Below are 25,220 nucleotides of genomic sequence, written 5' to 3'. Positions count from 1 at the left end.
TTCTAAAACTGTTCAATTGTTAAGATGTGTTGAGATTTATTATCTGTAAAATTGGTTGAGACTTTTGAGTCAAGATGTGAAACAGAAAAAGGGAAATTCAAGCTTTTGCTCCCTTTATTTTATTTTTCTGAAGTTAAGCCCTTTATTTGAACATGCACAATTTTCACATTTTATTTATTTTCTCTTATTTTGAAATGCAGCCCTACTTTTATTTAGTTAATGAGAGAACATTATACATATCTGCAATCATACATATATGTTCAGTTCTATGTTACGTGACAATAAATATTGTCAAAAAGTTTTTGAATCGTACTGAATTCATTTGACAGTCAGGTATTTAGTACATGCAGATGTTGATAGAACTACTAGGCTACTTAAATATATATCACACTAAATAGTTAAACATTATGATCTTCCGGACCTTTGCTTCGAGAAATTTTCTCTAACTGGACCTCTTTAAATTTTAGTTGAATACCCCTGCTCTATAACCTCTCACATGGTTACAGTTGTTTTCTACTCATCTCATCCCATGATTGTCAACACAAGGAGTTACACTTGTTAACAAATACATTAATATCTCTTTCATAGAGAGCAGGTATACGCACCTTTCTACCAATTTCCCCAAAAATTGATACATACCATTTCCAAACACTGCGATTTTGTGATTTTTATATTTTATGATTGGCTATCAAACTTTTGTGGGTGTGGCCAAATTTAATTGACCTAATGAGTTGTTAATGACCGTTAGTCTAATGATTTCTCAAAACCCGTAAAGGCTAAAGAATTGAAACCTAACAGATAGTTGGTGACAAAAAATCGTTTAAAGTTTTTTCAGCCAATTATACGTTTGCTCTTATTACTGCTGTTCATTGAGATGTAAGTTCCATTCCCGGATCAATAATGTAAAAAAAGTGAAATAATAAAACTCTGCGATCGTTTGCTCAATACGTCAGACAACTAGGCTGCAGATTTTCTCTTCAGTAAAAGCAAATTCTGGTTCAAATTGATTTGCTTCACTGCAAGTGAAGCCCGGCTAACTCTATATATGTTGCATGTTCTGTAGCCGCCTCACAATAAAAGCAGTGGAAAGCTTTGCAGCAACAAGGAGATCAGCAGTGAATGAAGACAGCTCTGATGAGAATGAAACAGATCCATGAACAGCAACACATTAAGAAGTAATCAGACACGAGGGAGTGGAACTAAACTCCAAACCACAGACGTTTAAACACAGAAACATTTAAAAATGACATTTTCTAGTCACCAGCACAAAGTACAGCACACTTGTTGTGGGCCAGTGTCAGTGTGAGCAGCTCTGCTCCTGGCAAATATTTGCATTCGTGGATCTCATGACTGATTCTCTCATTTGAAATGAATTAGCTCCCATTAAATGTCTGATCAACAGAACTGAGAGCCCCCACACTGAAGCTGTATTTGCAGTCAGATTATCAGGTATCTTTGTGGTAAGACTCATTACACATGACGGAGCAGGTTCACTTCACCTTTCATCTCACTCAAGAGGCCAAAGCTTCCTTCTTGCTTTATAGTGGATACTCTCCAATGTCCTGGATACGCTGTGGATGAATGACGCTATGATCCTCACATTAGATTCTATCTGTGTCTCTCCGCTCTGCAGCCCGAGTGTCAACTCCACCTGCACCTGCGCTGGGCCGACAACCCCTACGTGTCTGGGACTGTCCACACCAAAGACTCTGCTCCAGGTCTCATCATGGGAGCCGGTGAGTCTCCACTTTAAACATTATACTCATTTAAAAACTGTTTGACCCGTAGACTGTGTATAAAGATGGACACCGTCCTGTTTCCTTTTTTCACCTGTATTTTATGGAAACAGCACCAACAGCAATAGTAACCGCAATTTCATTCATCATCCCTAAACCTGGCATTTACTGGTTGGGAGAAATTTTAACGATTTGTTGCAAAATAAAATCAAAGAGCAGAAAAAACTAATCCACACACACAGAAGCAAATCTAAGCATGAGCAGGTTATATTTGATTGCAAGCGCAGGGTTTTGAGTGAATGTATTACACAATCTGAATGTGAAATCAATAAGTCCTGCTCTCCAACTGAAAGACCACACTCTTGAATAAAGATAGAAAAAAAAACTCCAATATACAGTAATTTCACATTGTAAAAGAATGTATTTGAATGTGCAAATTAAATCCAGACACAACCGTGGCCCGATAATACTGCATGTATGTTTGTTTATTATATGTACAGTATATGCCCGTGTGTCTTTGTGTGTCAGTTTGTGTTGATGTGTGTCTGCTGTAGTCCTTACGATAAATCTCTGTTGTGTACAAACAGTCCGCATGGCTGAGCTAAAAAGTGCCACAGAGACAAACCTCCACTTACCCAGAGAGGAGCCTCAACGACACTATTCCTCGCTTCCTGCTCTGTGCCAAGCACTCGAGCACACAGAGGAGTTCATTGAACCAAATACAATTTTATTTATTGAATACTTCACTGTATGTGTTTGTGTGTGGACGTTCCACGTAGGAATCAAAAGAAAAAAGAAAACAAACCCACAGGTCCTGAAAACTGAGAAATATTAAGTATGTTATCTGCCTGTGGTACAGTATTGGAGCTCGTTTACACAACCTAAAAAACAAAGTGTTATAAAACTTTAATAACAGAAACATTAAAGCCGTTTTCAGACATGAATTCTGGAGAATGTCCACGCGATGACGTCTGCACAGCCCCTTTGGATAATGTCGGGAGATTATTCAGAGTTCAGTGCATGTCTGAAGCAGCTTATTTGATTAATGGTTGGGATATTTCAAGGGAATGTGTCGTGCTGTGTGAGTAACATATGAAAACATATTATTTTAAGCTGGGTCAGTGAGTATTAAGGTGAATTTTAGGAATTGTTAAAGTGGAGTTTCACGATCAGAACATTAGCATTGAGTCAAATTTATGATTTAAGATTGAAAGTATGATAAGTCAATAAATGATAAGTCAAAAGCAAAGATTAAGAGCATTCAACTTTTTATTTCTTAGACGTAGTCTGTTCTTCTTCACGAGTCCCCTAAAAAAAACTGGTTACAAATCCCCCCAAAAAAAAAAGATTCCTCCTTCATCTGTAATGTTTCACTTTCATGGCCGCCTTTGATCGGGCTCAGCAAACCTGTCTTTTCCACTATGTAATACATTTTTGATTTATACGGTTCCCCAGGGCCCACTTCCTTCCATCTGGTCAATTGTTAAAAAGCAAATTAAAGCAATAAAAAGGTTCTAAGGTTTAATCCTCTGCCTATCTGACGTCCTCTTTATTGGATGTTTCACTGTCTAGTCTCCTCAGTCTCTGTGCTCTCTGTTGTTGATACCTCGTATGAGCCTTCCTGCCTGAGGAAACTTTCAATTCTCCATCTTGCCTTCAGGTAACCTTGGCTCCAAGTTAGTCGAGTACAAGGAAGAGATGTACGTCACTTCAGACTGTGGGAAGACATGGAGACAGGTACATTATGTCCTCCCTCGAATCTTCTTTTTATTTCTACCCGTCTGTCCCTCCTCATCCTTCTTCTCCTCACCTTCACTAATTCTACTCAAAAAGCTACTTGATCTGAAGACATTAAATCTAACTTCACATCCATCTAGGTTTTCTTTTACCCAAGTTTTTCATTTTTAGCTAACATAAGAAAATTATTGTTTTAGTAACATTGTTTCCACTTTACCCCCAATAATTCTGTGAAGGTGTTTGAGGAGGAGCATCACATTCTGTACATGGACCACGGTGGAGTCATTGTTGCCATCAAGGACACTTCTATCCCCCTCAAGATACTCAAGTAAGATCACTCTCATGTCCATAGAAATAACAGAGACTTTTAGCAGACGTCGTTACAGTGTTTCCCACAAAACTCATTCAATCTATGACATTAGTGGGGGTGCACAAACATCACTCTCATGCACAATAGATTCTGAGTGACGGGTACTGAGAGATCACTGCATTGCACACAACTGCAGCTTGAAGTGTGAGGTCTGGCTGTCTGCATGGACGGTAAGAACTTAACGGATGATGGCATGAGTGGGTACGCAGCATATAGTAACAGTGACGCCCACATTTGGAACAGGTCCTTTTCCAGAAGTTAATTTGAATTTTCTGAAAATTCGTATAAAAATTTATTTTAAGGCCGACCAGCTACATAATGCATCATGACCATAAACATTTTATTTAAAAATAATTATTTTTAATATTAAAGGAACTACACATCCCATAAGCCATTGCAAAAGATCCCTTTCCAATGACTTCCAGTACTCTCCTTTTTAATTTAAAGCCAAGAAGAAGAATCTTTTATGTATGTATGTAGCATTTCATACAGTGTAATTTCTAGTGGCCTAGTGTAGTAATGTTTAGCGATCTGACTGTAGCCAATCGTAGTTGTGGTTAACATTTCCATGGTAACAGCGAGCTCCTCCGATCAGAGATGTTGCTATTACACCTGAGGCTTCTGGGTAGTGTAGTTCTTCTCCTTGACATTGTGAATAAAACACATTCTTCTTTAAACGCAGTTAATATCATGTGGATAACATAATTTCACAATCCCAAAGCTTTTGATAAGTCTACGTTAGATGGTTACAATATTATGGCTGTTAATCAAATTGTCAACCACACTTTTGAGCTCTAAAGCAGTGTAAGTGGTGCAGCACACAGCGATACTATCCAGCAATGGAGCAAAACACCAAATTAGTGATCTCTTATGTTATTTTGAGTAGAGTAAGTTTGTTTTATTATGAGAACAAATTAGAATATGGTGGGCCGCCGCAGTCTGGAAACACTGTATTATATTACTGAATGTCTATTTAAATAATTTTTTTGCCACAAATATCAGTGATGGGATGGATTTTATGCAGGTTATTTATTTATTCTGGAAGTGGATCATACATCCATAAGTAGCCACTGGATCATAATTAAAGGGTTAGCTTCACCAAAATAAAAAAAAACTTACCAATTCAGTTTACTGAGCCATTTTCTATATTTTCACAGTAGTGGAAAGATCAGTCCCCCCCCCAGTTTGGCACCATACCCTTCAAAATCATTTAAGATCACCCTCTTCTCTCCCGCAGCTCATGCAGACAACTTCAATGTCAGTGAGATGTTATCTCATCGACCTTAATAAATAAAGATGAAATAATGAGAAAGCATAGATAAGGGAGTACTCAGAAAAGCATTTATCACAGACCTAAATCAAATGACCTTTTCGATGGGTCCTCATCTGTCTCTCAGAGAAAGCTCGTGGAGTGTCGTCCTTCACATTTTTCTCTCCCTCATGCCTCAGGCTAAATCAATAACCCCAAAAGGCTGCGGCAATGCTGCGGAAAAACATCTCGGAAAGAGCTGTGAAAGCACGAGAAAAGGTGTTTTGTAAGAAATCTTAGTCAAGGAATGTGCACAATTTTTTTTCACCACTCCATTACACAAAATGACTGTAATGTTATCACCTCATTAGTTGCTGGGATTTCCCGGCTCTCAAAACTCTTGTCTGTGCTCAGTCCTAGACACAGAAACTCTCCGCTCGCTGGAGGTTCATGACCCTCCGATATTTCTCTCTCTCTCGGCTGCTCCGTTAATAGAGAGCGAGTGTTGTGCGTGAGAGAAACACATTTCAGATGTGCATCGTTCTGAAGCCAAGAAGCTGATGATGGAGCAGCAATGTAACTCCAGTGTTTTGCTCATGTCTCATGTTATATGCTTCTGTTTAGCTGGCTTACTCGACTCGACTGTGAAACAGCATCTTCATGGTTTTAGCGGCATCCTGTTACACCTCGTACTTTTGTAGAAGGTGATAAATAACATCAGTGTTGGAGTTCCAACGTGTCTCCTTCAGATCTGTAAGAGATTATTTGGTTTTAAGTTTTAAGCCTTTAACCACAGCAAAATTGGGAACTGCCCTGGGGCCCCCGCAGCTTGAAGGGCCCACAAAATCTCACTGAGTGGCACTTCTTTGTGGTTATTTCATTAGCCCTATGTGAGAATACAAGAATATGCACAACTTGAATACATTATCTGGTATAATCAAGCTGTATAATATGTCACTTTTCTGCATTAAAATGTCCAAACACAACAACACATATGTTACATACATGTTGTTGAGTTGTGTATTAACATTATCCCAAATATTACTAGCAATTTTCAAACCAAGAGGAAATCATTATTTTAATTAAGGTAAAGTTTGCTTCATATCCACTTGCACATTCATCAAGGATTACATTACGGAATTTTAATCTAGTTTTAAGACACATTTTTACGATTTTACAATAGATCTTAGGGGTTTTAAACTATATATTTTAAGCCTGTTTAGAATGTAAGTCGACTGGACTACTGGGTCTTAAGATATCAGAGAAAAAGCTGAACATCAGGAGCTCCTCCCTTCCCTCTCTCCCCCTCATTAATTGGATTAGATTCCTGATTAAATGTCACATCGTCACATATACAACGTCACCAAATGCTGCATTTTGTTATTGTTCTGCTTGAGAGACCCACAGTGGCACAGTGTCTTAAATCAGTGTGTGCTTAATTAAATTGCTACACAGCAATCCAGGGGGTATCCAAGGGTTTAATGTATACAATACACACAGAGGAGACGAATACTGGACCCCAACTGAATGATCCAACCAAGATGGTCAGCATTTTTGAACTGCAACCACTGCTGGAAAAATCACCAGTTTGAACATTGTGTGGCAACAAAACGATTTAATTGATGTGTATACAGCACAAAAATAATTGTCGGCTGTAGTTATTCCTGAAAGGTAATTATTTGAGCATTGTCTTTATTGTATAGATACTGGTTTTCCATCATCACTGGTTTTCCATCCTGAAATCAGGACATCAGTGCCAACAGAACATAACTGTGACCGCCCCCTTTAGGAACAGCTCTGGTTCCGAGACCAAAATTCCCATTGCTTTTTTTTCCTTTGTCGTTTTAGAAAATCCTTATTAAAAGGGTTTAAAGCCTTGAACCAGGCCGACCAGCTACGAAATGAATCGTGACCATTAAATATTTGATTCTGACAAAATATTATTGGAAACACAAATTTGGGCAAAGGTACAAGACTGTGTACATGATTATGTTAAGAGTGAAGGAACTACACATCCCATGTTTATGGGATGTGTAGTGGGATGTGGGATGTTTCATGAAGAATGATCCCTGTCCAACGACTTCCAGCACTTTTCTTTTCTGGAATTACCCATACAATGTTGTAGTTTCAATCTTGTATGTATATATATAGCAAAGGAAGTTGCTATCATATGGACTTGTAGCTTGTAGCTTCTACAGGAACATATAACATTGTTTCACAATCTCGTTTGTGTTACGTCTATATTGGACGGTAAAAATATTACAGATGATAATCAAAATCTCTCTTCAGAAAATTAATGGGAAATTGACGTCTGGAAACAGACTGTTGAGCTCTATATCCAGCCCGAACCATGGGTGTTGTCAAAGCTTCAGCAGGGTTTCCTTTTAAAACTACTACTACTCTTTTAGGATAAGAACGTGTAATGTTTCCATGTGGCCGGGTTATATCTCCCCGACAGTAAGAAACAGAGGTAATAGAAGCATTAACGAGTTACAAGGACAGAGAAAGAGATACACAGACTGAGCTTGACCTGGCAAGATGAAGGAGAGCAGTTTGGAGGAGTCAGTACTTGTCTCTGTTAGGAACACTCGCTGACCTAAAATGCTCCTTCAAGTCAAGCCGTCCGCAGTGAGACACTCCAGAAAATCTCTACGCATCCTTGAAAGACTGGCTACTCTTCTTCAGTGTCTCTGACTCTCTGAAATAATTAAACTGTGCTCCCATGGGGCAGGATATCTCCAACTGTGTGCTTCAAAGCAATGCCTCGTTCACAGCCACTTGAAAATGTGAAAACTGTGAATTTACACACACACACACACACACACACACACACACACACACACACACACACACACACACACACTGACTCGGATTAGTTTAGATCGGTCCCTAGCTCCCCTCGTCAGCTCAGACTCACACAAGGCATTCATATCACTTAATTATAAAAAGCTAGCAGTCTGAGAAATGAGATGCCACCGTAACACGGCGGCTGGACAGGATTGTGTTATGTACATTTCTGATTTCTGATTAGCTCCACGAAGAATAAGTCTTGTTTCAGGTTTCTTCACAGCACTGGAAGTAATGGATTAAATGCGAGTGTGTGGCATGGTGCATAATTATAAGTTTGGGCCACTAATCTATTTGATTACAAGGTTATCGCTGCATCCATTTCTAATAATTCCTCGGGTATTAGCCGGAGGAAATGAGATATAATTGGATAGGTGACTGAGGACGTCGGCATGAGGAAGGCTGTAGATGTCCAGCTGATGACTTATGGATTTAAAGCCCTGCTCAAGATAAAAAAAATCTTATTTGATGTGATTTCAATCGGTATAGAGCTTCTTTTTTTTTTAGAGCTTGATGACCACTCAAAGCACTTTACAGTACAGTTTTACATTTACCCCTTCACACAAACATTCATACAGCGCATCTATGTGCAGCAATTTTCTGGATGAGAAGTGGGCAATTTGGGGTTCAATGTCTTGCCCAAGGAAACTTAGCTATTTGGAATGTGGAAGACTGGGATCGAACCACCGACCTTCTGGTTAGAGGACGACCGCTCTAACCCACCAAAGTCACAGATAGAATCCTGAAGGGGCTCCTGCAGTAAAAGTGGCACATAGGCATCCACTCTTATCACCTGGGTGATGTCACAAGAAACCTCTGGGGGTTCCCCTGGGTCTCGTCCAGTGAGAGTCCAGAGCATGAATTGGCCTCTGGGTTTCAGTCCTTCACAGTGTCTTTGTAGTCTTGATATGTTAGCTCGGAAACTACAGTCAGTCTCTTATCGAAAGCTTCTTGAACTTGAAGTTGTATAACAAAAAAGAAGAGCTTGAGAGAAATTCGAAACCTGCCAAATTTCCCACTTCCTCACAACTGGCCAAAATAAAAACGGTCGGAGGCAGCACCCTCCTGATTCTGGCGTCAGAAAGTAGATTTCAAAACAACGTGACAAGCCAACGTGACAAACACTTTATTTGAAGCATGCTGAGGCCTTTACACAATGGAGACTTTGGTAGCTCTGTATCTTCCCTCTGTTTCTGTGTAACTGCATGTTTACCTGCTCATTATCACATTGTAGCCCTTGTTAGCAGATCATTACCACATGCAGTCTGCAGTGAGAGCCACACGCTGCTTCCACATCGATCGCTCTCCATCAGGCAGCCATATTTACTCAGCACTGCTGCCACTGCAGACTGCACTTGACAGATAACTCGCTCTGGAGATCTCAGATTATTTTTCTTTCCAGTTGCACGGGAAAAATGTTAAATTTGTCTAAGCAATAAAAAGCTGTTCTTGTTGTTGACCGTCATTTAGTGCTTTGTCTTTCTTTCTTTTCAGAAAAAGTTGAGGCATCGGAATCGGAAAAAGTCCAAACGATACCCAATCCTAATCTTATGGCGTTTACATAAATTTACATTAATAACACGCAGATTTACCACCAAAGATTTATATCATTCCATTGCAGTTTTATGTTCATTTTGAAGTATCACGCTTGTAAAACATTAACGGAAATGGAAAATTAATGAACATAAAAAATGAGTATAAGTATAATTTAAAAATGACAAACATTGGAGAACCGGAGGGATTTAGTGTTTTTTGTAATGTAGCATTGCTCAAAAAGCCTGTTCTTTTAGGTAGAGATTCATCGATATCTCTGTTTGAGTGTTGTTGATTGTGAACGCCTCCTCTTTGTCCGCAGGTTCAGTATCGATGAAGGACAGACGTGGACCGTTCACAACTTCACCAGCACCTCTGTGTTCGTTGACGGACTCCTGAGCGAGCCAGGAGACGAGACCCTGGTTATGACGTGAGTGAAATCTTGATTGCAGCAGGAGATAATGTTTGATTACAGAGCTGCTGATGGAAAAATACAATTAAAGTCTATGTCTTTAGTTGATTGAAAATGGTCGGAAAGCATCCAAATTAGAGCTTCAATCCAAGTTCAAGTGTAAATTATAATATACTGGGTGAAGAAGTCTCTGTGGAAGCAGAATCTTGGCAACTCCTACACGCCTATAGTTTAACCCTGCACCCATTCTCAGCTTGGTTCTCATGTTGTTGGAGAGGGACAGATGGGGCAGCCCTGCCTCGTGGAACACTACACTCAAGAAAGCTCAAGTTTCTCTCCCATCACAACAATTCCCTCTCAATCTGTTGGAGTTGGGGGCCCAATTTCGAGGCGTTAACACCAGCCGCTCTCCCTCCTGATTTCCTGCAAAGCCGTCTTCTCTCTTCACCTCCAGAGGGTTTGATTGCCGTTGCAGCAGAGGTTGATGGGAGAGCAGGCCTGTGCGTGCCCTCTGCCCTCCCTCCCTGTCTGGCTGTTCTCCTCTCCTGACATTTTATTTCTGTGGTTCTGCTCTGGCTCACAGTGTTTATTTGTCTCTCTCCTGAGCTCTTTGTCAGGCTCCGACAGGCTTAGACCAGTACATTGGACTTGTACATTTTCTGTTATTAACACTCAGATCTGCCAGTTTCACAAACTTTGAATACAAGTGCACTGCCCGTTCTAATCCTGCCTGTTTGGAATGGGCTGTTGGCAGCTTTCGGTTCAAAGGCTGCTGGACTTTGTCCGCAGAACCCTGAAGCTGCACCACCACAGCTGCAGGTGGTGAAACTCAACTATGCAGAACCCTGAACTGGAGAATCTGTTGTCGTTGCCATTATTGTGAATGCACCAGCTATCGTGAACTCACTGAGTCCCTGTACCTGCTGCTACAGAGCACTTGTCGCCTGCTTATTCAAAGTTTATTAATATTGAATGTAGTCTCTGTTCAAATCCACCAAATTGGGCACTGTCGGCCCGTTGGCTCTTAACAATATACAAGCCAAGTGGGAAGCGGATAATAATAAGCCACATACAGAGATTTCTAGAATGATCAGATAGATGCTGGTTGTTAGATTGATTATATACTTAATAGAAAAGAGCAAGAGTTGGCCCAGACAATTTCAATGAGCTCTGATCCTTATAGTATGAATGCACCTGTTGTACAAATGGAAATTTTTGAGTCACATGAGCAGCTCGGCTCATAGCACTGTCATGTTGTCTGTCAGTTCAACATGGGCAGCTGTGGCTCAGGGGGGAGAGCGTGTTGTCCACAAACAAGACAGTCAGCCATTTCCTTTGATCCACATGCTGAAATGTCTTGGGCAAGATACACAGAAGTGTGTGAGTGATGAGTGATCGAGGAAGTGCTGCACTGTATGAATGTTTATGTGAATTGGTGAATGGCAAAAACTGCACTAGAACAGCGTCATATAAATACAGACTATTTACCATTTTAATCCAATGAAAATATTGAAATGATACAATACTCGCAATGTATTACTCACATGAACCTTAAAAGATTCCTCATCCACCATCTCAGCAAAATAGAGTGGGTTCCAAAGTTCAGGTTTCAGTTTGAATCTCTTTCATGTTTCCTTCCAGAGCTGTGGCAGAGGATTATGGGTAAATAAATAAACTTGCGGATGACTACTGGGACAAAGATACCCACTCAGTTTTGGCTGAAGGCTTGTTTCAGCTTAATTTTTGCCAAGAAAAAGAGCAGTAAGGTATCACTTCAGAGTTCAGTCTGGGCACTAAAAAGAATCTAAACCTATCCTGAGCACCATCATTGTTGGCTTTGCTTTGAGCCACTCATGTATGTATGTAGACGACCTGAAGTACAGCTGAGGTTGTTGAAGTCTGAACATATCCAGAGGAGCTGAGTTACAGATATTTGAATACTGCCACTTTACATAATAACAATCCTCTTGCTTCGGCCAAAATTCTGCGAATATTGGCAGAGTCAGACCCCAAACTGTTGATCCAGGCCCCAAGAGTTCAAATCTCGTGAGGTTCTGTCTTTACCCAATCTCTCCATCAGTAAGTTAGCTGGAGTGAGACTTGTCACATCATCTCAGGAAGCCATGGACCTGAGATAAGGCCGGCTCCCAGCTGTAATCTGCTGAGAAGGGCAAAGAGATGGTCACACACACACAAATACACACATACACAGTCGCACACAAGGGGGAGAGACTTGAACTCTCCAACTCGTCAGACTTGGCTTGACACACACATAGTCACATATATATAGGTACATTTATAAATATATATATTGCCCATCTGGCTCCAGCGAGATAGGGTCGGCAGCCTCAGAGGGTCGTTGAGGGCAGCTCATGTCTGACAGATTAGCCAAGGTCTTTTTCCTCGCCACAGAGTTTCGATTTTGACGGCGCGGCCTTCCATCCCATAATGAAGTCTTTGAGCAGTGACTTAGCACCAAGGACAGGTAGGAGAGCAGGGATCGTCCACCGCTCATACTAATGACAGCTGGTCAAATGTCAGAGACCGGACAGACTCTCAATGGGCTTGTCCTGCACGTGCTGCTGTGTGAGATCATAGCGTCAGATCGTTGTGCTACTGACAAACCATTTCCCTCCTTGCACAATGTGCAACATACCTTCAGAAAATGTATTATATGTCTTCAAAGGACTCCCTGCATGTGAGTTCATTCAGCAGCAAAGCTCTCCTGGCTTGCAAACACATCCTTGGAAATTTTTTCTCCTCTTCAGCTGTGTGTATTTTAATGAGAGGAACTAAAGGAGCAGCACTTTTCACAATGTTAATGACTGTTGATTTCTTTTCACTGAGCTGATTGCAGTGTTGTTTGTCCACTAATAGAGCTCTTACAGCTCTGGAGTGGCTATTCAAAACTTTAAAAAAAAACGTTAAAAATTAACTGGAGCTGACACACAAACAACGCAGTAGAGTTGATGAATTTGAAAGAGCAAATCTAGAGCAGATGTATGAGCGAGCAGTGGAACACTAATATTTTATCTATATTTAGAGCCCATTGACTGGGATATGGAGGCTGTGAAGGGTCAAAAGTTGTCCAGCCATGCAGATTGTTTTGGTTTCATGTGCTCACATCTGACATCTGAAGCTTTAGCTCTCACTCTAATGTATATGAGGTCATAATTTCGTATGTATTCCTCAACAGCAACATGTCCTCTCAGGACATTTCACGAATGAATGTTCTTTGTCTGATTCACGTCTCGTGACAACTGCTATATGATGTAACCTGTTCTGCTTATTGTAGTCATGTTACAAGCATTTTTATCCAAGAGCAAAATTAAGGAGTTTGACCAATTTAGGAGAAGTGATTAGTGTTGTAATGTAGGTCACTGGGAGAGAGTTGAGTTATATTTCAAATTTTTCTTTGATGATTTAGTATAGAAGAGGGTTAGGACAAGAAAAGCATGTTGCTCCTTCTTAATTATTTTCGAATGGAAAATGAAATATGAATCTATGTTAATTTATATTACTGAATATTTATGTTGTGTTTTTTGTTTTTACAACTTCGATGTTGCTGATGTCTATTTTGTGGTTTTCAACAAAAAAAATCCCTTTTTAAAAATATTAAAAATAAACTAAACTAAGCTAATCCTGCCAGTAAAATACCCACTCTAAAGCACAGCAGAAGAACAGGGAGGGTGAACAGGGCCCCACAGTTAATTCTGGCCCTGGGACCTTGTAGCAACTAAATCGAGCATTTATAAAATATGACTTTTTGTAATGTGAGTGAAGTCGGTTAATAAGAGTGCCTGGAAAGGACACAGAAATACACAGACTTCTAATGAAGACACTAGAGGTAAAGGACAGAGCCCCGGATGAACGAGAGAAACAACAAAGGCAAACGGATGAGAGGGTGGAACAGCAGCTTGTGTGAGACGTCCATCACTTCCCTTTAATGACGACGGTAAAGACAACATTAGTCACACTCGCCTCGCGGTTAACAAGGGGAACGCGGCCCGCCAGCTGCACAGCAACATATGTCAGAGTCGATGACTTGTGTCACATCAGTCTGCTTCAAAAAATGATCCAGCTGACAGGGACGGTATTCATCACCTGCGTTCTGCTGTAAAACACCATCCTCTAGTGGAGAGGAGAGGGAAGGGTCTGTCACAGGAAGCCAGCTGTTTCACAGTGGGTGCATGAATGGGGGATAACATATCCACATGTGAAGTATTACAATATTAAATTGTCTGTTCACTTTGCATCTGTGGTGTTTCTGTGTGTTTGCAGCGTGTTTGGCCACATCAGCTACAGGTCGGACTGGGAGCTGGTCAAAGTGGACTTCAGGCAGTCTTTTCCCCGTCAGTGTACAGAGTCTGACTATGACTCCTGGCAGCTCACAGACCTGCAGGTAACACACACACGCACTCACACACACACACAGGATTACACTGATCCCATCTGAAAATAGTTTCTAACATCTCAATGTCTGCTCTCAGGGAGAGAAGTGCATTATGGGCCAGGAGCGGAGTTTCAGGAAGAGAAAGGACACCGCGTTCTGCATCAAAGGAAAGAGCTACACCTCTGCTCTCATCACCAAACCCTGTCAATGCACAGAGAAAGACTTCAACTGGTGAGACCTTAGGAATCATGGGAAACCCTCGACTACATGTCACCTAACTGGTCCAGTGGAGGAACTGGATCATTGAAGCAGAAATTAGTAAATGTGCTGAGAAATCAAATCCTACAACCAAGGATATACAACCTTTAAATTTAAATTATGCTTGTACAAACTATATTTATGTGAGTTAGTTTTGTTTTTTTTACTATTAAAACACAGAGAAAAAGTATGCATAATATAAATAAAAGTAAAAGTCTCGAATAAATACATACCATTTCCATAAAAACAATAATTCCTGAGTATCCATTTAAATTGTTTATTCTTGCAGAATGCCTGCTAAGTAGTTTTCAGCTTTTTTAACTATTGTTATATCACCTCTTTGTCTGCTGTGTGTGTGTGTGTGTGTGTGTGTGTGTGTGTGTGTGTGTGTGTGTGTGTGTGTGTGTGTGTGTGTGTGTGTGTGTGTCTATGGTGTGTATGCGCAGTGACTACGGTTTTGAGAGGTCCCACAAAGAGGGCGATCGCTGCTTATCTGACTTCTGGCATGACCCAGACTCACCCCCTGAAGACTGCCATCTAGGACAGACCTACGAGTCCACCACTGGGTCTGCACACGTCCACACACACACACACACACACACACATCAACTTACTTCCAAGGACATTGCATTGACTTTCATTTGTTTCATGGAAACTTCAACTTTAACCACAATTACTGGTCTTACCCTAATCCTAACTGTAAAACATCCTGTGGGGGTCTTTTAGTCACTGTAAGAAAGACAAGTCCTTGTAACATGTTTGTGGGAACAGAATTAGCTCCCCACACAATAGATCGACCACACACACACACAACACCACATTAGTGTCAGATTTTGAAATACAGTGTAATAAGAGTTTCGGTTTCCACTGTAATTCCCTTCTGTTTATGAAGCCAGAGCCAGGATGTTGTTAGCCTAGCTTAGCATAAAGAATTACTAAGAAGAATTACTGAATTACTTCCTGGTAACAATGCACTTAAATAATTCACAAATATGAAACCAATAAATGTCCTTTCAGAAAGACTAGTAATGAGCACATTTCCCAAATTGCTGAGTTACTCTTTTAAAGACTCCGCACACCTATATATTTTTACATTTGCATATCATCTGCTCCCCTTCAGCTACAGGAAGGTGATATCTAATGTGTGTGAGGGGGGGCTAAACCGGCAGCAGAGCGCCAAACAGCACAACTGCCCTCTACTGCCCCCTAGAGGACTACGGATCGGCATCAAAGGGCAGATGCTGGCCGTGGCACCTGGTGATGACATCACATTCATTGTCCATCAGGAACAGGTAGGATGAAAGTTGTTTTCCTATTGGTTGTTCTTTTCCTAATTCCATTTGAATGTAATGGAAGTGGTTGCTCCTTCCTGCCAGGGCGACACTAGCAGCACCAAGTACCAGGTGGACCTCGGTGACGGCGTTCGGGCCATTTACCAGAACCTGACGGTGACTGATGAACCCATTCAGCATCGCTACGAAAAGCCCGGCGTCTACAAGGTCACAGTGAAGGCCGAGAATATGGCGGGGCACAACGAGGCCACCATGTACATCCAGGTCACAGGTCGGCTTCCCAGACAGTTCTCACATGATTCTTTTGCTCTTTGGCCACCATGGGAATTCTGTACATTTAAGGAGGTACTGAAGGTTTAATACTTGAGCAGTGCTGCCAACATTGACATCACACAACCTGTCAGCAATCGCCATTGTTTTGTCGGTTCAGTAGTGTCTGATATGTCTCGGTTCTCGAACACTCATCCCCTGCTGCTAAGGAGACAGGATTGGTCTCATTTTTGATAACCTTTCATTTTTCACTTCCCAGGCAAGAATAATTTCCTGCCTTTAACTTTGTCTGATTGTTGACATTTTTATCATACAAGGTAAATCTATGATGCCTCAGTCAGTGGGGATTTTATTGGATGTTGTCTTTTTACTTTGACAGAACAACTCTGCCTTTGTGCAGCTGTAAAACTCAATGTCTTTCTATCGTTGTATGAGTCTAAACTGATAATGGAGACTCTCGTGGGAGACTCACTGAGCCGTAATCCTTTAGTTCTGCCAGGATTAAATTAGGTTCGGCCTCAAATACTGTGTTTCTCACTTGAAGCACTTGTACGAAACATTTACTTGACTGATATGAATTTGACCTGTAATTTAACATCATCCAGAACTAAATCTTACAGCCATCACTTTCAGTTTTCAGTGTTTGAATAAAATAGATTTCTTTGTCAGCCTATGAATCATCTTTTTCTTCTGTTATAGCTCCTCTACAAGAAGTGCACCTGGAAGTGGTTCCCATCGCTGGGAGAAACCATGAGGTCAATCTTACCGCCATAGTTCTTCCCACTGAGGCCAACCTGACTGTCTTCTACTGGTGGATAGGAGACAACCTGCGGGTAAAGGATACGCCACAACCTTGTGCATTAACTACTGCATAATTGATTTCTTTGCCTCTTGGGGGCAGCAACACAAGGTGCAAAGAAAACATTGACACATTATCACCCAATAAAGCTGCTGCAGAAATACCAATAGTTGCATATGCCCACATTTAAGAGACACAGAAGAGGCATGTTTTTGGTCAGCTAAGAAGTGTTCACTCTCCTTTTAGCTGAATTCTAGTCTCCACCAGCTCCTGAGAAAAATGTCTGGCTCTTTAGCTGCTGAGTATTCTGCTAATTTCACCAGTTCAACTTTGGCTGAGTGAGAGTCTGGACTTTCTCTGGATTTTCTCCAGCCAGCCCCCTAGTAAACACTCTGCAGAATGTCCAAATGAGCCCATTTGAGAAGACAGCAGTAGATCCTCTGCAGGAGTCATAGAGAGGATAGGTGTCGCTGACGTGTCTAACATGTGACAGATGCAAAACTCAAATCAACAAAAAGATTACAAATATCTCAGAATTTAATGTCTTTTAAATAGGATAAAAATGTGGAAGACTGCTTATTCAAATATAATTCAATTGAATGACAACATTGAATCCTTTTTGTCAAACTTGAGATGACTGACAGCCAACCTGCTTTGACTCTGTCTCACACAGCCGACGCTGACTCTGCAGAACAGCCTTCTGACTCGTTTCCCTGAGACAGGAGAGGTTTCAGTCACCGTCCAGGCTTCCAACGGCCGATCCATGGTGCAGGATACCAGGACCGTCCGAGTCTACGGTAACAAAATGGAAGCCCACTGTGGACTTTGGTTGATGTCGCTAAAAATTTTGTACAGGACTGACAGAAGTGCAATAGTGTAATTGAGACCATCAACAAAATAACACTATTTTCAACATTGATTCGAAGAAACAGTTTGTAACATAATGGAAAAGTGGGTGAATGACTGAGGCAGATCACAGACTCCTGCTCATCTCTTTCAGTTGTATGTCCTCAAGCCACTTCCATCTGTTGACGCACATCTGCATGTCCACATTGAATACCCCACTAATGTATGTTCAGCAATGCTCATATCAGCACACACTCACATACAGCGTGTTTCTACAGCAATGGATTCTGTCTTTGTATTTCCTGTTCAACACTGAACATGCAATATTTGTGGTTTATTTCATTCTGCTGAAATGGTTCGGTTTTATTTCTCGATGATAAATGTGATGAACTCCTCCCGTGTTCTGTTATATCCCAGATAACTTCCAGGTCATCCCTCTGAGCTTCAGCAGGAATCTGGACCACTTCAACCCAAACATCCCAGAGTGGAGAGAGGACATTGGCCAGGTGGTCACCAAAATTCTCGCCAAGGTAGGGCTCAACAAACACACTGTAAAAAGTACATGATGGTTTGAACACAACCTGTTGATTTTCCTTATCTTAATAGATTCTCAAACTAATGCAACTAGTGGAGGAAATAGATTTTATGTACACTGGGCCTCACATTAATACACAAAAAGGGGATATTACAAAAGTTAAGAAAGCTGGCTACTAAAGAAATGATTGATCAGGTAAGATAGGATGCATCTTTATTGATCCTCTGTTGAGGAAATTCACAATTGACACAGCAGCACAAGGAAGTAGCAGTGCAAGGGGAAAATGTAGTAAGTAATAAAAAATATGACAAAAAATACAATACAATAAAAGGAACGTTGAGATAGGGATCAAGGTTGTGTAATAGTGCAATTGTCCATTCTTTGTAATAAACAGTGTACAAAATGTGAAGGTGAAAATGTGTTCTAGAATGTGAAGGTGAAAATGTGTTCTAGAATGTGAAGGTGAAAATGTGTATTAGCGATCCCCTTCCAGCAATACACATTTGATGCACTGTCAAAAAAATGAATCAATGTACCTACAAGATGTGACTGACGTGCAACCATCTGAACTTAGATCACAGGTGTCCCTCAGGAGTCCCTGGTTACTGTGGTGAAGCCCGGCCTCCCCACCACCGCTGACCTGTACGTTCTCCCACTGAGCAGCAAACCAGCCAAGAAGAGCATGTTTGTAGATAAGGTAAGAAAATCACATTAAAAAATTACCATTTCTGGAGTCACATACTCGTTGTTGATTTATCATCTTCTCATCCTCAGCGTATTCCGGCCATCATGCAGGCCTTCAACGACAACAATGTCAGCTTTGTGGTGAGAGGAGGTCTACAAGTGCTGGTGATGCTAGCTGACCCGAATGCAGGTACACTTAGATTCCATGTGCATTACTTCCCATTTAGTCAAACTACAAGTATTTTTTTTGTTTTTTAATGACGACTGCATGTTATTGATTTATTTCCAATGGCTAGGTCTAATTGCTAATGACTCAACAGCTACAGCAGCAGAGACTGGTGCGTTTATGAAACATACACCTGCAGCTTTCCTCCTCAGCATTCTTTGATCCCTGTGCCTTTTCCTTTTCTGGTTTCCTAACAAATCTGAATCTTATCCAGACTGAGCCTGTCCGTGCCGTGCTGTGCTTTTTCACTTGATTTTACTTCAATGAATTTTGAATGCCCTTTATCTGAGCAGGTGGCGTCTTTCAGCAAAACTTTAACAGTGTCGAATGCTTTTACAGGCTTTATCTCTCTCTGCTACTTTTGTATTTTAGTTCCTACAGATTTTGTCTTGATATCTTCTGATTCCTATTTTGTATCTTTTTACAAATCTTCTGAAACCTCTGCGCTGCTGGTGCAAACATAATGGATTCTTCATTGGGATATTTGTGTGGATCGTCACCCTAGGTTACCACGGAGCAGCTGGAGGTCCAGGTGTTTGGGCTCTCGCAGTCATTTTCCTCATTAGCATCATCGCCACTGGCTCTTTCATCTTGTACAAGTTCAAAAGGTGAGTCAGGCCATGTTAAAGACAAAGTCAGTCAGACCAAACAGATACAGCTGAGATTAAATAGCACAATGTTATGTTTAAAACTATTTGATTTGTCTCTGATGTTCAATCGAATTAAAATGTATTTGTATAGCTCCAAATCGAAACATACATTATCTCAAGGCACTTTACATAGTCGAGGTCGAGACCTTATAATTATAGAGAAACGCAACAGTTGAGCAGCACTTTGGCGACTCTGGAGAAAAAAAAAAACGTATCAAGTCAAATCATGAACTCGTCAAGTATCTTGGTGAATGAATAAAACTCTATGTTTTGTGCTAATTAGTAAATGTATCGTGCTTCAGGAGGGAATGTTCACCGTGTTCGATGTCATAGTTTAGTGTTAAGCTTGCTCACATTTGCAAAATAAAAAGTTCCCCAAAAATTTTAGCTAGCATAATCATAAAGTCATATTAAGTCATTTAATCTGCAGGTAATATGAAGCAATCTAGTGACTCTGAACCACAAATGTCAAAAGTATGAAAAGAAACTACAGCCTTCACCTACAGCCTTATTCATGGAGAAGAGTAACTCAAATTACTTTATCAATTACAAGACAAAATCATATGAATCCATTATTGATTGATTAGCCTTGTACAGTAGCCTTATACAACCAGGTCCATTAGAAAGCTGCCCATGTTTAAATGCTGAAGCAGAAACTCTGGTGGCTGACATATTTGTATCATTTCATAGCATCATATTCCCCAACCCGAGTGGCTTGCATGAAAATTCAGTTGATATATGGTGTGAGATTTCTATTTGCATGCCTTTTTCACTTGAATAACCCACCAGCAGCACCTCCTCGTGTCCCGAACACATACAATCACCAAAAAGTCACTTGAATTAAAACCTGCAGTGCAAATCTCCAGCCCCATCTTATAAAAACAATAAATCCCACAGTCCTTGGATTAGGACTGAGGATGCCTATCCTCCGCTGTTTTTCAGGAAGCTTCCAGGAAATCGCAATGTCTACGCCCAGATGCACAATGAGAAGGAGCAGGAGATGACAAGCCCTGTCAATCACAGCGAGGACACCCAGCACATCATTCAGGGCGAGGAGTTCATTGATGACGACCTGGACTCTCAGACTCTAGGTAACGCAGGAGGTAGCCCCGCCTTCCGTTCCCTTATAAGGACTACCACTAACCACTGCTACTAAAACTCAAGCCACTAACACCAGCAGCTAACACACACCAAGGTACTGGAGGACTTCCCCTTTTTCATCCTTATCACTGGTACTGCTAAAAGCTATGTGGCCATGTTCAGCTTTACTTTAACTTATTGGGTTGGTCAGAAGGAACTTTATGGTCATCACTTGCATTTGCAAGCTCAACAAAATCATATCATGAGTATAGTATCTCATATTATGTTATTGTGCCATAAAAACTTGCAAAAATCCAGATAATTAATTTGTACTTGAGATGTGATATGATATATGATGTTATGTATGATATGATTTGTTTTGATGATAGCAACGAAATGTGTGATCAGGTCTGTGGTTGGCTCCTAGTGATCACCACCTCTGAATGAGCATGATTTATTTACATTTATTGGTGGTTGCTTTCCATTAAGTCCATAACTAAAAGAAATATCACTGAGTGTCCAACATTTTAAATGCTACCAAAACTGTTGTTTGTATGATGTTATGCTGATATAAACATGTAAGGTACATGGTGGAGTTTTTGACAGTAAGTGGTGCTTTGGAGAAAGCACCACATGATGAGTAGGTCCCCACTTTGCTTGACAGCCAAACTTTTTTGATTCCAGCCTCTCAAATCTGTCAACTTGCTGCTTTTCTCTATTTATACGGTTTAGTTTTGGACTGTGGAGACAATTGAATTCATCAAATCATCAAGATGTGATCATTAGATTATATTAATCAATTCATCGATCAAATGAAAAAATAATGCATGGCTTCATTTATCATTGGTTACAATCATTAGTTTCAGTCCCAGTGTAGGGTTTAGTGACATCTATCGGTGAGGGTGTAGATTGCAGCCAGCTTGCCTTATTTAATAAACATGTAGGAAAGCTAACAGTCGCCTGCAGGTGATATAAAAACATGAAAATCCTCCCTAGAGCCAGAGAGTGTTTTTTTTTTTTTTTTTTCTGAGCTACATTTGTATACTACATGGAAGAGGACCTGCTCGTTCTAAGGTTACAAAACATTATTCATAGTTTCATATGTTTATATACTAATGACAACACAATCATGAACATTATCTTCCATTTTTACCAATAGATCCCCCTAAATTCTACACACTCAACCTTTAAAGGGGGAGATAAGAATGGATTTATTTATTTTTTAATGGTAAATAAATGGGGCTTCATCTTACAGCACAGTAACCAGTTCTCTTACAGTCATAATGTAAACAAAGCAGGGATGAGAATATGTTTAAAATCATTTTAACTAATGATGAATGAGGAATGAAATGCAGTTGACACATTTGTTGGACCTGGAGGACAAAGATAAACTCCACATCTTTAACACCACATCTGGTAATTTGTGTTTGTCACTCTTCAGCATCGCTCATTGGTTTGCCTGTTTCTTCTCACCCCTTTGTTGCTAGGTAACCATTCGGGTGTGGTCCTGAGCATCAACTCCAGAGAGCTACACAGTTACCTTACCAGCTGATGGCTGCCATGACAACTCTAACAAGCTAGCCTAGCCTAGCCGGCTAACGAGCACAGGGACTCCACTTTGCCTTCCTCCTTCTCTCTCCTTTCCTTCTTTTCCACCTTGGACACTTCGCCTCCTCTCCATGGCCTCCTCAATCCTTCAGCTCCAACATTGGTGATTTAGTTTTTCCCCCTCTTTTGGGCTGAGCCTGGTGGAGGCCTTCACCTCCGTCCTTCTTCCCTACCCTCTGTCCCTTCCTGTCAGGGGATGGGACACTCTGCTTCGCCCAATGTGTGTCACATCACTGCAAGCCACCCTTCCCCTCCTCAGCCCTGAGGACCTGACCCCCGGTGAGGATGGAGATCTGGATGGCATCACACCAAGCACACTCTCTCATCGATTTTAAAAAACAATATCTGTGTGTACGCTGTCGTCTCACTTGTAGACTCTCAACATCAGCAAGCATGACTCTGCACAGGCTTCCAGTCCTATTCACAGTCAAAGAGGGTTGAACCTCCCATGACCAAAAGGCCACAGCTACATAAAGGCAGAAGTAGCTAAAGACCAGTGTGCTAAGATAATGATTTCCTAACGGTAACGTGCATTAAGGGGATGAAGTACAATGAAAGAAAGATGTATTTTTGCTCCTCCCACTCTTTAATCCTCTTTTTGTTTCCCTCAATTACTAGACACAGTCTCTTCAAAGGCAATAATATTCTCTCAATAGAATGTAGGCTATGATATACCCTTGTGAATTTGCATATGAAGAGTGTACACATGCAAACACAAGAGGGCGGTGTTGCACTTTGTTAAAATCCCACTCACAGGTACTTGAGCTCAGCTCCTTCAGAAGATATTGTTTGTTCACACGGACGTCGTCATTGGTCAGAGCCCCACTGCATCCACACACTTGTTTGTTACTCACACGTTTACAGAGGTTTTGTTGTGTGGCGTTAGAAACCAGCACCACCTCCCGTAGGAGCTCATCGTCTGTCCCGTGGTGCCTAAAACAGCAGATGTGAATCTGCTCTGTGACATGTTGAGTTTATTTATTTCTAATAACCGTCGGCCCCTTTCTCCTCCACCTCCTCCTTCCCACACGTTCTCGGTCAGACTTCGTTCCCCTGGAGACAAAGGTCGCCGTCATGGAGGGAAGGTGTAGTTGATATATTTTACTGTATCAGCCTATATTAGGCATAGCCCATGGTGGAATTGTGTCTCCTTAAAGGTTTGGTTTGTTGTATGTAAATGTGTAAATACGAACAATCTCCACTTTGTACATATTCCCTTTGACGTGTGTGAGTGTTTTACACTACTACCAAAATACACACAAGTTGTTTTTTTGACAGACCTTTTACTGAGTTTCACTATTTCCTGTTTCCTCCACACAATTGCCTGCTTCACATGTATCCATTCTACGTACTTTCAGTGTAATCTCATGAGTGAGATAATTTGATGGTCTTCATTGTTAACTGGAAATGATTTCATTGTCTTATAAAGATACTCACAACTACACAGTGGCGACTATGAACATGAATATTTTTATACACTTGTCATTTTCCCCAGTACGTGTAAACACCAGTGAGTGTTTTTGTTGCCTTTTGCTGAAGTCTTTTGTTAGTTTGATTGCACTACAATGCGAGCAGTGCCGTCAACACGTACTGGGCAGCAACTGAACAAGTCCACTCTGACTCTGAATCCAAAAGTCTTTACAGACCAATGCTACCACCACCACCACCAGGATCACCCCTTGGTTCATCTTGCACTTGATGCAGCAGATCACGTTCACTCGTCCTGATTTACACCTTAATTCATCTTTTGTACATAATCTGCTCATGTTCGACTTGTTCTTAGTTTTGTAGTGATGTGTCGTCATTGTATCAATGTCCTCTTTAACAAAGGGGAAAGTGGGAATTAGACATTATACTAAAAAAGTGAAGGAGTTTCACAGATGATGGCACTGACCATGTAATTTTGACCACACTGTTTTTCTTTTATTCTTCTCTTTCTGGCGTTTGTTTGCTCTGTTGATTTTGCAGTTAAATTTGATCGTGTGTCCTCATCAGGAAGCGTAGTGCACTGAACCTGCATCCTGGAATAAATCACTCCCATAACTTGTACCAGTGTTGGTTTTACTGTCAACCCGTGCTTTTCTCTCACACATCCTATGAGTTTGGTATTTACTGAAGTTAGTTTTCACTCTCGGAGTGCAACACTTACAACAGCTCTCCATTAATGTCCTACAAATAACAAAGATTTACTTTTATTATGTTTGGTATCGGTGAAACATTAAAAATTAACAAAGCTTAGAATGTGAAATAGTAGAGATTTGATGTTATATGAAATAACTATTATATTGTTTTCCAGAGAAGTTACCCTCGAATAGGAACATTTTAAATGTTAAATGTATTTATCACCCCACATTGCAGCCTTTGTGACAGAATATAAACTACAGATTACAAAACCAATTAATTTATAAACCGGTGATAAATTCAGAACTGTAAATGTGAAATGTTTAATAAAAACCAAGTTTTATTAAAAAAGGGGGTGCGAATCTACAAATAGATTCACAGAATTAAAATCTTTTAACAAACAAACAAACTTACCTGTCAAGAGTTACCTGTAATCTGTGAGCTACTAGTTTAGCCTTCGCTCCTGATTGATAAGTTATGCCTGTGCAGTCCGGAAGTGGGAGCTCTCGGCCAATCCCGTTGAAGCCACCACAGCGGATGTCTTCGTTCACATATCCGCTCTCTCGGGTACGTG

At 40.8% G+C, this 25,220-nt stretch overlaps 1 protein-coding gene and 1 long non-coding RNA gene across 8 annotated transcripts in view; both read left to right on the top strand.

Moving 5' to 3' along the window:
- sorcs2 (sortilin-related VPS10 domain containing receptor 2) overlaps positions 1-24,574 on the top strand; it is a 291,814-nt gene extending 267,240 nt beyond the window's left edge. The window contains exons 11-28 of one of the 7 annotated variants that reach the window (XM_034615083.1): positions 1,634-1,736; positions 3,397-3,473; positions 3,710-3,801; positions 9,795-9,902; positions 14,166-14,286; positions 14,375-14,508; positions 14,982-15,101; positions 15,656-15,827; positions 15,912-16,098; positions 16,797-16,930; positions 17,570-17,693; positions 18,160-18,272; positions 18,852-18,974; positions 19,052-19,151; positions 19,258-19,299; positions 19,693-19,795; positions 20,735-20,940; positions 22,405-24,574. In XM_034615083.1, coding sequence (XP_034470974.1) covers positions 1,634-1,736; positions 3,397-3,473; positions 3,710-3,801; positions 9,795-9,902; positions 14,166-14,286; positions 14,375-14,508; positions 14,982-15,101; positions 15,656-15,827; positions 15,912-16,098; positions 16,797-16,930; positions 17,570-17,693; positions 18,160-18,272; positions 18,852-18,974; positions 19,052-19,151; positions 19,258-19,299; positions 19,693-19,795; positions 20,735-20,940; positions 22,405-22,469 — 2,124 coding nt within the window. In that variant the 3' untranslated portion in view covers positions 22,470-24,574. Of the gene's footprint in view, positions 1-1,633; positions 1,737-3,396; positions 3,474-3,709; positions 3,802-9,794; positions 9,903-14,165; positions 14,287-14,374; positions 14,509-14,981; positions 15,102-15,655; positions 15,828-15,911; positions 16,099-16,796; positions 16,931-17,569; positions 17,694-18,159; positions 18,273-18,851; positions 18,975-19,051; positions 19,152-19,257; positions 19,300-19,692; positions 19,796-20,734; positions 21,033-22,404 lie in introns of all 7 variants that reach the window. The other 6 variants (XM_034615085.1, XM_034615090.1, XM_034615087.1 and 3 more) reach the window with 6 other exon arrangements.
- The window catches only part of LOC117779209, a 315,610-nt gene that overhangs the window by 287,541 nt on the left and 2,849 nt on the right, over positions 1-25,220 (top strand). The gene's annotated exons all lie outside the window — the stretch shown is intronic.

This window comes from Hippoglossus hippoglossus, chromosome 18 (assembly GCF_009819705.1).
Source record: "Hippoglossus hippoglossus isolate fHipHip1 chromosome 18, fHipHip1.pri, whole genome shotgun sequence".
Classification (NCBI taxonomy): Eukaryota; Metazoa; Chordata; class Actinopteri; order Pleuronectiformes; family Pleuronectidae; genus Hippoglossus; species Hippoglossus hippoglossus.
Note: the sequence above shows the minus strand (reverse complement) of the source record. Positions and strands in the feature narration are given on the sequence as shown.